The sequence below is a fragment of the Cucurbita moschata genome, unplaced genomic scaffold (assembly GCF_002738365.1).
Source record: "Cucurbita moschata cultivar Rifu unplaced genomic scaffold, Cmos_1.0 Cmo_Scf00010, whole genome shotgun sequence".
Lineage (NCBI taxonomy): Eukaryota > Viridiplantae > Streptophyta > Magnoliopsida > Cucurbitales > Cucurbitaceae > Cucurbita > Cucurbita moschata.
In genome coordinates, this window is record NW_019268526.1 from 1,248,060 (window position 1) to 1,263,192 (window position 15,133).

The window sequence follows — 15,133 nt, forward strand, 5'->3', positions numbered from 1 at the left end:
TTAGGTTGAACAGAACTGTCTTTTAAAAATTATATATTTTTTTTACTTACTATATATATTTATTTATTTTATTTTTATTTAATTCTATAATTATCCTTTTTATTACTTATTTTTGGAAGGCTAATAAAAATAAATTTGACTTAATTGAGTAGTTTTTTAAAATATATATTTAAATTAAGCTGAATTATTTGAAAATAAATAAATAAATATTTTATAAACTAATATTTTATTTTTTATTAAAAATAAAAATTTGAATAAATAACTCAAACCAATCTAATCCAGACAATTTATTGTATGGTTGGATTCCGATCATTATTTAATAAAAATTATTTGAATTGAAAAAAAATTTACAACCTGAATAATTGAGTTGGGTCTAGAAAATATGTCTCAACCCGACCCAATCCAATCCACGAGCACTCTTAACTGATTGTCTAATTCAACCGCATAGTAGTGAATGCGTTACAAATCCAAAAAGTTGGGACTCCGAACAACAAGAAGCGGAATACGATAAAAGGACACCGTCGTAGCGGGATAGCACGACGTGAAAACCGAGTGGATGAAACAGATGATTGTGGATTTCAGTCTGAGATCTTTTATGTCGATCTATTTAAGTTTCATTTCTTCGGTTGCTTAGTCGTTTTCATTTCACAATATGAGTGACTAAATTAAATTTTCTTTTAGGCGGGGCTCATTTTAAATGTATCTTTCTTAATTAGTAAGTCATTCATGCTTTGTTTACCTTAAACGTGTTTCAGGTTGTTTTTAATATTTAGAGAATTCCTTCTTTTTTTTTTGCTCATTTTAAGTTGTTCTCATTTCGCTCGCTACTATTACGGGAATCACTTTTGCTCTATTTTCCTCTGACTATTAAGACGTTTCCGTTCGCCAAATTGTTCTTTCTATTTGACCAACCAAAAGGACGTAATGACACATTTCTAGCGTCTGAGAAAATTAGAATGAATAGAAAGTCCAACATATCGTGTATCCTATAAGAATCCATTATACTTTACATATTTCTCGAGAAATTTAGGGTAAGTAGGACATCTACGCTTAGTTCAAAAATAAATCGACATTCACGTGGAGCTAAATCATGGGAGAAACAAGACCGAGGGAACTAGACTCGGGCCTTAACTTCCCTTTAGTTAATACAGTGAACGCATACCTTCTTCTTAAATTTTATTTCAAAAAATTTGATGCAACAAAGAATTGGTTCGGGTCTAGTGTTGTTGCTTGTATTAGTGTATACTTGCATGCACGATATCATGTATTAGTACTTAAATTTTTAACTAAAGAAGACGGTTTGATCCCGTATATTTTTTATTTTCATATAAGCTTATTACGAAGTAAATACAAATACATAATTTATTCGATTATTTGCATATTAATATCAAATTTATATATATTTTACGAACGTGTTTTGATTATTCTAATATTATTTTAGTCCCGTAATTTATTTCATTTTAGTCCTGTATTTTTAATAAATTAATAAAAAATTTAGGTGATAGTGGGCATAGGGTGATGGTAATGGGCATATTATGATGGAGGTAGATGCCTATTTTGAGTATCTATGACAAAGTTTCTCTAAGTTAGTGATATCAACTTGAAATGGTGGTTGCTTTGTTTTGCTCTATTCTTGGCGTTCTAAGGTCCCCTCCCGTCCTTCAAAGCTATAGTCGACAAAGTCGTTTATGATATAGATAGTTCGATGAATTTTTTATAGTTGGTTCTTGGAGGTGACGTTATTCGGATTGTTTAATTGATCTTGGTAAAATTTATGACGATGTTCACTTAGTGCCTATTTGTATAGGTAGATAGGGTTTGGTGGTCGAGCTTTGACTATATTGAGTGTGTTTTCAGTGGCTAGTACTTGAAGTAATATTACATCCGAGTAGGTATTGAAAAAGAAATAAATTTATGCTATTACAACAATAATAAATAGAAGAATGGACATTATATGTGGAAGCTCGAAAATCGAAGAGAAATCACGACCCACTAGATGAATTTATATTATATGAAAAAAAATAGCTATGAAAATAGAGACGAGCGTTGCGGTCCTAACCCACGTGTTAATATTTACGGTAAGCAAACAAAATTTGATTTTTGTATTTAGTTTCGCTATTTTAAAGGTCTTACTCGTACGGTTGCAGTTAGGCGTTTTTGCATGCATTAAGCAATATCTTTAAGTATTCATTCTTTCACCTAAATGTTGAGTATCAAGATCTCCAAATGTCGTAAGTGTTGTTACAATAGTACTTGTTTGGTGTGGTATGATTAGTTAGACAAGCTCATTTCGTAAGGATTTGTCAAAAGACTACGAGCTAGATTGGAAGAACCGTGTTAGCAATCGACACTGTCGTTATCATTGTATGTGACATCTAGCTTGAATTATCTATGCCATGGTTCACCTTGTTGAGCTGTTTGATGTTCTTGCCTTTGCTCGAGTTGTGAGCTTTTCTTATCATTGTTAGCGGTATATTTTGGCATGTGGGTTTTTTTTTTTTTTTTTTGTCGGTTTTGGAACATTTTCATCGTTTTTGGGGGCTTAAATTGATAGAATTAGTCATAGAAAATTGACGGCAAAGACTAAAAAATACATAGTTTTTCAAACTTCACTACTGAAATCATAAATTTCGAATATTTTCGTTTCAAAATGATACTTAATCTAAGATTCAAGGACTAAAAGTGTATTTTGTTTCTTTTTCGTACAACAAACGTAGATGCACGACCGTTCGAATTTTTTATCTCGAGTAAAAAACATATGTCGATCACTATTTAATTATACTCGTGTCAACGCTTTCTCGAAATTTGGGAAAGATTAGAGTCAATAAAGTAATAATTATGAAGTGGGTTTTTAAGGCGATGACCAAATAATAATGTGAAATTGAGAATAAATGAGAGCAAAATAATTGAGTGTAGATGAGAGAAAAATGGTTACATTAAATTAAATTAAATGGTTTCTTCCATAAAGGGTTGTAAGCTGCCATTATGGAAGAAATTTATTATTTTATTATTATTATTTTTTTATAATATGGTGAGTGAATTTAGAATACTTTTTTTAAAAATTTCAAAATGTTTCATTATATATGAAAATTTACATCTAAATTTTTAAAAACATTTTTCGAAATTATTTATTGTTTTTTTTATTCAAAAAATGTTCTAAAATTATAATATAATATGAACTCATAAATATATGTGGAGGAAAAAAGTCCGGGCTTTTTTTTTTATCTCGCTCGGTTGCCTTTCTCCTCTTTGAATAAGATTCCATAACTTAATTGAAAAAAGTCTCACATGTTAGACGAACACGACTCTCCACAATAGTATATGTCTACCTTGTGTACGAGCGCTCATGACTTTGCTTTGGGCTTCCCCAAAAGGCCTCACACCAATGGTGAGAGTATTCTTTGATTATAAACTCATAATCATTTCCTAAATTAGCCGATGTGGGACTTTCATCATCCAACACCTCCCCTCAAACAAAGTAACACCTCCCCTTAATCGAGACCCGACTCCTTTTCTTTTGGAGTCCTTTGTTCGACTTAGAGGATTTACCAATCTATTGGCACGACTAAGTTTAGGGTATGACTTTGATACCATGTTAGACGAACACAACTCTCCACAATGGTATGATATTGTCCACTTTAAGTACAAGCTCTCATGGCTTTGTTTTGGGCTTCTCCAGGAGGTCTCACACCAATGGAGAGTGTATTCTTTGATTATAAACCTATGATCATTCCCTAAATTAGCCGATGTGAGACTTTCATCATTCAACATCACACTCTACCATCCAATATAGATTAAAAAAAAAAAAAAAAAAAATCACTTCAAAACACGTCTCTTTATTTTGTTTAATTGTCTCTATCACACAGTGTCAAATCAACTAGCTCGTGTGTATCATCGCTAATTAAAGATGCCAATATCAAAAACTATATAAATGTAACTATCACGTTTCAAAATTCTAGAATTGTTTTTCCGTGGACAGAAATGGAACAAACCTACCTAATTGTACTTCATATCCATAGAATTACCATCATAGTTCTTCAAAGAATCTCCAAGCACAAACTAGGACTTTCATGGAATAATTTGCATACAAAATACTACCACCAAATGAAGCATGCAAATAGCTTCAAGGTATCCTGTTTTAACAGAGCATGCCAATCTTTCTCTTAATGGCCTAGATACCTAGTGTCCTCCTAAGTTCTTTGTAACAGATTGAAATAGAGTGAAGCATCAGAACATCTGGAGCTTAATCTCAAAGGAGTTATGGAGAACAGAACACACCCAAGAGTTGCTAGACCTTTCTATGAAAAGAGCTATCCCATTACAGATCATTACAGATCATTACAGATCATCATAGCTCAAAAAATACTAAGCACAGATATAATAAACTCATCATTTTACTGCTTGACATAATTTGAGAAAATGATATATAGAAACATAACCAATAAAATCAAATACTGACCTACTGCAGATGAAAAAAGTTCGATACCGTCAGTCGGTAAGATGTTTTTCTGTACATGAGGTTGAACACAAAAGAATTCATCCATCCCAAGACCACAATGCCGATGTTCTTCGTTATTACTGTACCCAATGCATCCAGACAAGGCCAGAAACCAGCCTAACTGATATAGTCTAATCTCGAGGTGTTCCATAGCCTTCAATTGTGTTCTCCAAGCTACTTGGTAATCTCGATCTGCATCGGGTTGGAAAGATGTAATCCTTTAAATGATAGTTCTTTAAGTAACTAGTACTTTGGCATCAACCATATGGCACACACAAAGCACTGCTCATTACAAAATGAATAGTATTACTTATTGTTAAAATACAACTTTTTTAAATACACGACAGATTTGTACTTATATGGTTCTGGTTCCTAATAGTATTAGTTATTATTACATTGACAAGCTTAAAATACAACATTCCTTAATTGAACCAGACATTATGGTATTAACATACTAATCACAGAAACATTTACAAAAGATCTGGCTTCTTTATAGGTAGAATCATTAGGATTTCAAAAATAGAGAACTTTTCACCAAGACATTGACAATGATATTCTGGATAGTACGTAGAAATTAGATTACTCTTTGAAGCAATAATGATGCATTTGCGTTCATGAATCATACTACGCGTGGTTGAGCTGCTGAATGACATAGCTAGAGGTATAATATACTAAGTGATCCTAGAAGTGGAGCCATCAGAACTACATAATATTTTAAAGAAAATTCCTCAAGCCGATCTTTTCATGAATCAATTAAAAATGATGCATGAAAGTGGCAAAATAATTAAACAAGGAACTTTCATGCACATACCTTATTTGGGTTAATCTATTGGGTGTTTGTCAGCTTGCCGTGATGTATAATGTGCAGATAACAAAAGTAAAGAAAGAAACGCGCTGGCCACGAAGATCGCATCAAACCATCGGTGATAAAAGTCAAACTGAATATCTCCCCCTAACACATCTGTTATGATCAATCTGAGGGGATACGAACATTGGCAAAGAAGAAAGCCTATTAGTAATAGATCAATATATAACCGGCTATTCACTAAAATTATACAGCAACAAACATTCAAAGATGGGCATTATTTATTGTTTCGAAAATTGAATAAGAAGCGTACTTACAGTTAGAGGGAGAAAAGGTTAAAAAAAAAATGGGGGGAATTTAAAATTTTGCAAGTCAAATAGATTACAAAAGAAGTCTCCAATTAGCATTAATAAATAAAACAAGGTGATTAATTTCTTTTCTTTTCTTTTTTCCATGAGATCATCAAGAGGTAGTTTGAAGCCCTCTAACTCCAAGAAAAATCATAAATACTATTGTAATTATTGTTTATCTAATCTCATGACCACCAACTGGAGAAGTTTGTGGTCCATGGGATAGGGTCCCCTTTTGTAATTTCATATTATCAATGAAAATTTCTGTTTCCTAAAAAAAAAAATACCTGTACTCTGTTGCCAGGCTTTTTCTTATCAAAAGGATAGAGGAGACAAAATACATTCCCATAATTTCAGAGAGAAAAAGAACAACATTGCTCGAAGATCCACTCCCGACTCTAGAAACTGCAAAAAAGAACTACACCAGGAAAAAAAACGTAAAATGAAAATTGTATATATTTAGGCTTCAAGGTATTGGAACAAGCTATTATTTCAAACAATAGGAGAAAAAGATAACAAGTAGAAACTATAATTGCCCAAATAATTGCATTATTTTAACCGCAATAAAAAAGAAAATCAGCTCATAGTTGTGCTTGGTCACACTTGGACAGACACACCTTGAAAGGAAAAAGATTATACACTGGGATCTAAATTATATGATTCATGAATATCACAATCATGTGGACAACTTGCGAGAGAAAATGGCCTCATGCTCCAGAACTAAACTTAATTACTTTCACATATATGTTCCTTTTGCAAAATAAGGAAGTAGCAACAAAATGGGGATACTTGGTCACTTTGGAACATCCGTTCAGTTATTTTGCATTACCGTCCTAAAAAAACACCAAGGAAAACGTGCAGCCTAAATATCACTAAAAACAAGCAATTAAAATGAAGGTAAAAAATCATACCTTCATTAGATTGGTCAAGAAACCTCGTACAGATATTACGACCAACATGCCAATGAATAGCAGGGATATATACTACAGAAGAAATAAAAAGAAATGTCAGAAAAGACAGGTCAACAGAAACCACAATTTTTTTTTTCTTTTTTACGAAAAAAGAAAAAAGACACTCAAATGAAAAGTTCATTAAAATAAATTTGCATTATTTATATGCCTAACAATCTGTCTGGCTTGTCCCCTGACCATAAACTCCAAGAAATGCAGGGCAGTCAGAAAAGGATTAAAAGAAGCCACAAACAGAAAGATTGTGAAATATGAATTAAATGGTCGATCATATATTCAGAGCATGCTCCATCTTCCCCTAACAGTTCTGTTTGATCATTATTAATCTGATTAATTTTTTGAGAAGAGAGAGAATTTCATTGAAGAGTGAAATAAGAAGAGGGATAGTAGACTCCCACCACCAAAAGGTGTATTACAAGAATGATCTGAAATTTGAATCTGTGGATGAATAAAAGAATTGAATACCCTATGATTTCCTCATTAAGATTGTCAGTGATAGAAGCTTGGGTTCTGCCATTTGAACGAACATTATGAACTACTGAATGTTGACATCTTGATAAAAAAGTTAATTATTTCCAATATGGCTAGAGCAATACATTAAATCAGGTGAGTGTAGCTACATACACGGTGGTGAAGTAAAATTAGCACCATAAAAGACTACCTGAGACAATAATGCAGCATTGATCCCGATGTCAAAGTATTGGAAAAATATGCTAATCGTCATTGTCACAGGATCAACTGAGCCAGCCTATATATTTGAATAATGATAAAACATGGAATACATCAAGTGGGAAGAATATGAATTGAACAAAACATGGTTCTAAGAACGTAAGAGTCTTAAGGGAATCTACATCTACAATATGATTTGAATTAATAAAATCAATAATAGAGAATTATAACAATACCTCCTTGAAAACAACACTTTGCAAAGACTGCAGAAACAGGAAAAAAGAAAAAAAAATCAGATGAATCAGATATCTTGTGTGAATACGTTTATACTAGAATTTGAGAAGGAAACAACTTGGAGTCATTAAGATTACTCCTAAGCAACAATAGATAAGTTATGATATCATTAAAGATCAAGATTAAAATGATCAAGTTTAAATGATACAAAACTTTATAGTACAATTTATATAGTGCATGTAAAGTTATTCTTATTTCTTAAAACAAGAATTATAGTACAGTGTGATTTAGGGAATGAACAGCACTTCCTATTCTTTTCCGTTTTACTATTGGCTTGAGGATTAATTAGTAAGAGCTGTAACCTCCTGGTTGATAGTTTTCTGACACAAGCTAGAAGCATTAAATATGTGGGAAATAAAAAATCATAAGATCAATCATGGTTGCTGGAGAAGAAAGAAAAATGGAGATAACTAACATGGTCATTAACTAATGACAAGGTCAAATTCTTTATTTGGGAACCTAGCTACTCTTGCATCAACATATGACAAGCTTCACAAGAGGTCCCCGAGGCTATCTCTCTCTCCCCATTGCTGCCACCTTTGCATGAAAAACCAAGAGACACAGATCCATTTATTCAGCAATTGCCACTTTGCCCCAACCTTCTGCACCATTCTACTAGAATCTTTTGGATGGTGCATAACAAGACCAGGGGATATCATCACTCTTCTCTCCCTCTCCCTAACGGGTTACCAATTCAAGGAGAAGAAGACTCTCTAGCAAAATTTTGTTTTTTTTTTTGGAACTTATGGTTGGAAAGAAATGCAATAATATCCTCGGATGAGCACCAAAGCATCTATACATTTATTGAATCTACTTCCTTGTGAGCTTTATCTGAAGTAAATCGTCTTTTCCATTTTCTAATTACAGTTTAACTCCCCTCATGTCACATTGGACATGTTCTTTGTAATTAACTACTGAAAGGACATTCTTTTGTATTTTATTCCAGAAAATCAAATGAAATGGTATTTGTTCCTAATAACTAATAAGCAATTTAATGAAAGAATTAATCTAGAAATTCCGTCGAATCAATTTCTTCGTCACATAAATTTATTATAGAGCCCACGAATGTGGCTTTAAATATCTATTGTCAAATATTATCATGCCAAAATTCATAATAAATTATTGAACACAACAACCAATCATTTTTACTGACAAAAGACGGTAATAAAAAAAAAGCTGATTAACAAACCTTAATCATTTTATACACACAGTAGATAGAACATGCATAGCCGAGTAGATTTTGTGCATGACCTCTCCAGGTACGTGAATAAGTTGCAGCCTCCTGCCAAGTCAGAAGAACGGTGAAGTAGTTTCCCATGTAAGAAACCGTTGTATTGAGAAATATATGAACCAACAAATGGTAAGAACAACAATTGCTAATCCTTCATACTAGAGTGACTAACAATGCACTAGTAATTTACTAATCTTCCTGGAAAACTCAGCATTAATTGGTACAGTTGCGTAAAGACAATTGTAACACACATGACTGGAGCATATCAAATCAAAAAATTACTTTTCTCAAAGAAAACCTATCTGACTATTTTGATTTTTTTTTTTTTTCTTTTTCAGATTTTCAGATCATCCAGCTTTAGCATTCAGCTACCATACATAATGCTGTTCATAAATTCCCCCAGATTGTAGAATAAACAATTATCAATCCAAATACAGGACAGCATGCAGATCTTTGAAGAAATGTGCAGGAGGGTACTGTGTTTCTTGTGTTGTCGAGGGATGCCCGTGTCTATCAAGAGAAGAGGGCCTCCAAATTTCCAGCAAGGTTGCTCCACTCCTCAGTTTCTCTGTCAAACATTACCCTTCTCAACTGTAAGTCCCAGTTTAAACCTGACTGCTCCCAAAGCTGCTGAACCTTGCTATTTTTTGCGTTAGAAATGCTATAGATGGAAGGGAACAACGTCTTCAAGGGATGGTTCATAAGCCAACTGTCCTCCCAAAGAGAGTGTCATTTCCGTCACCCAATTCAAGACTCACGTTCTTCTAAAAGAAATCTGATATTTTTGCCATCTCCTTCCAGAGACTAAACAAATCTCTCCAATTTGTCTTAATTTTTAGGTCTTTCGAAGAATCCACCCATATTTGCTCTTCACCACCATTCTCCGAAAGACTTGTTTTTCTTTTCCGAAATGCCATAGCCAAAGTTTTCTTTTTCAAATTATTATCCATTATTGATATCTTCCAAATAGAATGGCATTCTGTAGTTTCCTATGATGTTTTGTACATTTGATAATATCTCATAAAAGTATCGGAATCTTATCTATATACATTTATACATACATGCATGCATGCATACACAAATATTTACATCCAAGTACTTACACTGTCCACCCTCCCTGTGTTTCCAGCAATATTTTCAATAGTTCAACAAACACAGTAACTTCTACTATAACTATCTCGACATTTTTACCTACCTCTGGAAAGAAAAACATAGTAAATTACCATCATAAAGCATAACTATCCAGGGAACTTGAAAGCCAAACTTATAAAATTGTGGGACATGGAAAAACCTTTCTAGTCTATATGCCCATACAGAAATTTAAAGCACACTTGGGCCGTTACAAATGATGATGGGTAAAGAAATATAAGCAATTATGCTAGGAATTTCTACGTTCATACAGCAGTACAGCACAAACCTTAGCTTGACGAAGTTCATAGATTTCCAAGAATAACTGCTTTGATAGCTCCTCCAAAGCTTGTACTTCTGCTTCCATGTTTTTAATATCTTCGTCGAGAGAATTGGCAAAAATAAAATAAAGAACAAAGGTGAAACAAAGAAAGTGAGAATAAAACCACAAGGATAATCATACAATATCATGGGAGAATGACATAAATTTCTGAAAATCATGACACTTCATTCACATCCTTTTTTCTGGTTAAATTAATGAATCTTTTTAATAAGCAATACCAGAAGTCACACTTTATCAAGGAAAAAAGAAAGAACATGAGAAAATGAATATCAGACAGATGCAGAAAGCAATTGAAAGAGATAATAAATAATTTGGGAATAGAAAGCAGAAAGAAAAGGAAAAGTAGGAAAAAAATAATTTTGAAAGGATGAAGGACAACAACTAACCTTGCTCTTTTTGGTCCTCTTGTACTGACCGAACAACAGTACCAACTAGCCGCTTAAAGAAAGATCTAGACTTGGAATTCTGTAACATTCATCCGTTAACATTTGGTGATGCTATTAGATAATAAGATCTTGTATGCGTCTAAGTTTCTTTTAAACAAGTTCTTACTGTCACAATAAGCATTCAAATTCATTAATGATGTCACAATATGATAACAAATTATATTTTATAAAACTGAGTTGGAAATATCCTGGGTTTTATTTAAGTAATTTTGACACATCCAAGAAAACGAACACCTGCCCACTTCACATAGTTTAACATGCAATAACTTACCCAACTCAAAATAGACTGAACCAAATAAAAGTGCAATGTTCTTTATGGGTAATGGAACTTCCATTAAAAAACATGGAAACAAATTTATCCAAGAGATCCAACCCAAACTAACTATTAAAAAAGGGCTTCTATTTAGAAGTAAAAACCTAGTAAATTATTACAAAAGCGCTACTATGTTGACAACAAACCACCTCACAAAAATTAATAGGACAAAAAAGAATAAAATTTCACAACATGATTTCTTAAATTAATGAGAACTCCTCTGAAAAACAAAGAACTTAAAATCTAAAACTTAAAGGATAACATTAAAATTTGAAGCGATCATAGATAAATCCGAAAACTGCCATTACATTGGGGACAAAATTATATATTCAACATGAAAAATAAATAGTTAGTAATACCAACAAATCATAAAGTTCCCGATTTAACCAACTAATAGAGCTAATATTAAAATACCTCCTCTGAGACAAGAACCCGCTCCATCTCCATTTGTGAAAGAATAATTTTCTTTTTCTTTGCAATACAAGTCTCGATGGATTGCATTAGTTGTCTTTCCAATGCCTTAATTTCAGTTTCCTCAATCTCTCTACAAAATATAAAATAACCATATGCACTATGAGAAATGCAAAGCTCTAGCCATGAAGATAGTGCTAATTTGAATAAAAAACTAAAACAACATCAAGGTATAAATGCATTTTAAAAGCACTTCTATAGTGGATAATAGTTGCACTAGGGTCACTTCTGCAGCTACTAACTGAACAAGGTAATGAAGGACTTTCCTTCATTCCTATCAAACTTAAAGCCTCTCATCTCAAAATGAATTACATGTTGCCACAATGATCTCATGTTTTAACTGAGAATATTTGAAGTAGTAATATACAAGAATCAGAGAACCCAAATCACTACTGAGGAAAAAAAATTGAACTGAAAATGCAGCCAATTTTTTTTGTTTTAATAAGAAAAATATCATCAATGTATGAAAATTACAAAATAGAAGGGAAGAGAAAGCTACAATCCAAAGGAGTTATAAAAGGCATTTCCAATGGGGAAAAAAAAATTAAAAAAAAAAATCTAGAAGAGAAGAACAGAGAATTCAATTCAGCCCAAATGATTATATTAAGAGGAACAAGTAACAGATACCTGATGAAGAGAGACAAATAACTATAAGGCAAATTTACAGCTCCAAAACCAGATAGCACAGACATCACAGTGACCCCAATCACCCCTATTCTGCTGACCAATTGCGGCATGGTAAAGAAGCCTGAAGAGAAAATATTTTTTTTTTAAAAAAAAAACAAACAATCAGAAACAAGCTTTACATTGATATGTGAAAAGTTACAAACAAACATAAAGGACAAGTTAAACTACTACGTAAAACAAAAACTATACCAGAAAATCTTATTCTGGGCTCTACAAAAACTCGCCCCATATTTTATTAATATCAAACAAAGAATATTACAGAATGATTGAAGAGCAAAGTTCCCAAACATTCTGACAAAGGAAGCAATGAAGTTAGGATTCAATAGCACAAATGGAGCAACAAAAGCAGGAATAACACATGAGGCTAGCATATATCTGCAATCACATGCATTCAAATTCCATAGTTGGGTAGACAGTGAAGACACTAGAATTCAACTAAAAGAGACGATAAATATCGAAGATTGCTCCTCGATGCTAAATGGGGAATGCGAAAAAAGGTTCCTTGTGCAGTTGTTCTAAATGAGGAATTGGTAGATGGCTATGGACTTCCGGAGCCTTCTTTGACCTACACGGTGATTTTTCCCTTCAATCAAATAAAAAAACTTATTTTCTGTGAAATAGCCATAACAAGAAATCTCTGTACAAAAGCATTTGGGATGGAAAATATCCTAGGAGAACGAAATTTTCCTTTGGGAACTCAGCCACGGGGAAATCAACACCAATGAAAGCTCGTACATCAGGCTTTATCTCTCTCTTGCTACAATTTGTGCATGGAAGCATCAGAATCTAAAAGCCGCATCTTCATCACTTGCTCCTTTCCCATGCAATTTTGTTCAACAGTATTGGAATCCTTCGGATGGTTCACTGTGCTACCCATTAACATTCATGATTTCCTCTCATAGACACCAATGGGGTACCCTTCAAAGCCCAAAAGAAAGTCATTTGGACTAATTTGGTCAGAGCTTTTTGCTGGACAATTAGTAGGGAGAGGGATAACTGCATTTTTCAATGATAAAGTTAAGCCATACAATCCCTCTTTTTACCCGGTGCTCTTTGCAGCTTTTAGGTGCATATGTACAAATTCCTTTAAGGACTATAGTCTCACTAATCTCATATCTGTGGAAGAATTCTCTTGATTTCATTCATCAATGAAGTTCCGTTTCCTTCTTTAAAAAAAAGTTTTTTCTTTTCTTTCTTTCTTTTTTTATTTCATTTTATTTTTATGAAAAACATACTTTCATTGAGAAACATAAGAGAAGACAAGAGTGGCATACAAAAAAGACAACCCGAAGAAAGAAGGCATGGAGAATACTATGTAGAAAAGGGCTCCTCCAATCCAAAAGAATAAGTCATTAAAAAGTTCATGTCAATGTTTCAAAAAGAGAATGGGGGATAGGACTTATACTTTTAGAAGTATTACAGTCAAGAGAAACACGTGAACATTGAATTTTGGGAGACCAGGGGTGGGGGTTATTCAATTTCAGGTACTAACAAAGCATACCGCAAAAATTTTAAATATCTGGAAGAGTAGCAAAATTTAAAAAAAATGAAGTAAAAAAAAAAACATAGCCAACCTTTATCAGGAGAAGGCATTGGAAAATGAACGCCCATTCGCCAAAATGCATAAAGAAAGGCCAGTAAGAATAACATGGCTCCAAGAGCTGCCCGCTCCTTCCGTACACCTAAAATAAATGTTTTAGCTTCACATAAGAAGGTTGAGAGCAACAAAAGTGACCACCATTACCGAAAACGTTCTTCTACCACAAAACTATTTGTTTTTTTTTTTTAAAAAGAAAAGGTTTAGTTCTAAGAGATACTTCTGTTCAGGCAATTTCGAACTGTGTACAGGCATAGCCAATTGGTGTATTTTATTGAAATTAAAGGCAAAGTCAGCTTGAGGTATTGTTGTGCCACGTACTGAGGCCTATACACAAAGGCAACAATAATTTTACCCAATGTTCAATTGGTGATCTTAGTTTGTCCATGAGCTTGCAATCGAGCATGTATTGTCTAATATAAATTTTTAAGGACGCCAAATTTTTTGCCTCAATGGTTTTTTAGGATAACTTAATTTTCTGTCACAATAAAATGGACTCCACGGCCCCATACAATCAAACTATCTCATGAAACAACAAATTTCCCCCATATTAACAGCATCATGTCTTATCAAGGAATAAAGTGGCTCCTCTTATTGAGACGATCAACTGTTTATTATAAAACAAAATTCATATCACATTATGAAGGTCATCCACAGATAAAAGTCCTATGATGATCTGCAATTTTTCAGGGAAAGGCTATGATGCAAAAAGATCCTACTTGGTTGATTGTCCCTTTGAAATCTGACGTGCAGGACATCTTCAAACAAAATTAATAACAACATTGTGAACTTTGAGGCCAGAGTATCCAATACTTCCTTGTGGACGCTGACCTCTAAGGCCTCTTGTAATTATCAATTAGGTGTATTTTTTTGGATTGGAAGCCATTTTTGTAGGTTGGGTCTCCTCTTGTGTGGGTACTTCTTTGCTATCTCTCATATATCATTTCACGTTTTCAATGGAAGTTTGGTGTCATATCAAAAAATATAATAAGTTGATGAAATTCTTGCATGTTTGGTAAGATTTTTACCGCATTGAGTAAGCATTCTCCTCTAAATCAGATCTAAAATCACCTAGACTAATGTTTGGTTAAGTTGAGAATTTGTTGAACCTTGTGAGGAATAATCTTTAAATTTCTAAATATGGCTGTGGACTGAGAACTTTGGGAATTGGAGATGGATGTGTATTTTTAATTTGGAGGAAGGTTAGGTTTTGGTTGAAGGGATTAAAGGTTGAATTTGAAGTTGAAATTTTGGTGAGTTGTGTTCTAAAGAAAATTGTAATTTCCCTTGTGATTGAAATAAAATACTTTTTTTTTTTTTTTTTTTTTCAGAT

General features: G+C 33.2%; 1 protein-coding gene across 2 annotated transcripts in view; it reads right to left on the reverse strand.

The window, feature by feature from the left end:
* Positions 1-4,070: 4,070 nt before the first annotated feature.
* LOC111448701 (GPCR-type G protein 2) overlaps positions 4,071-15,133 on the reverse strand; it is a 12,825-nt gene continuing 1,762 nt past the window's right edge. The window contains exons 3-14 of one of the 2 annotated variants that reach the window (XM_023088403.1): positions 13,778-13,885; positions 12,144-12,264; positions 11,460-11,589; positions 10,673-10,751; positions 10,233-10,321; positions 8,774-8,866; positions 7,527-7,553; positions 7,283-7,369; positions 6,565-6,636; positions 5,941-6,071; positions 5,310-5,473; positions 4,071-4,690 (exon numbers count right to left, since the gene is read on the reverse strand). In XM_023088403.1, coding sequence (XP_022944171.1) covers positions 5,320-5,473; positions 5,941-6,071; positions 6,565-6,636; positions 7,283-7,369; positions 7,527-7,553; positions 8,774-8,866; positions 10,233-10,321; positions 10,673-10,751; positions 11,460-11,589; positions 12,144-12,264; positions 13,778-13,885 — 1,091 coding nt within the window. In that variant the 3' untranslated portion in view covers positions 4,071-4,690; positions 5,310-5,319. Of the gene's footprint in view, positions 4,781-5,309; positions 5,474-5,940; positions 6,072-6,564; positions 6,637-7,282; positions 7,370-7,526; positions 7,554-8,773; positions 8,867-10,232; positions 10,322-10,672; positions 10,752-11,459; positions 11,590-12,143; positions 12,265-13,777; positions 13,886-15,133 lie in introns of both variants that reach the window. The other variant, XM_023088404.1, reaches the window with a different exon arrangement.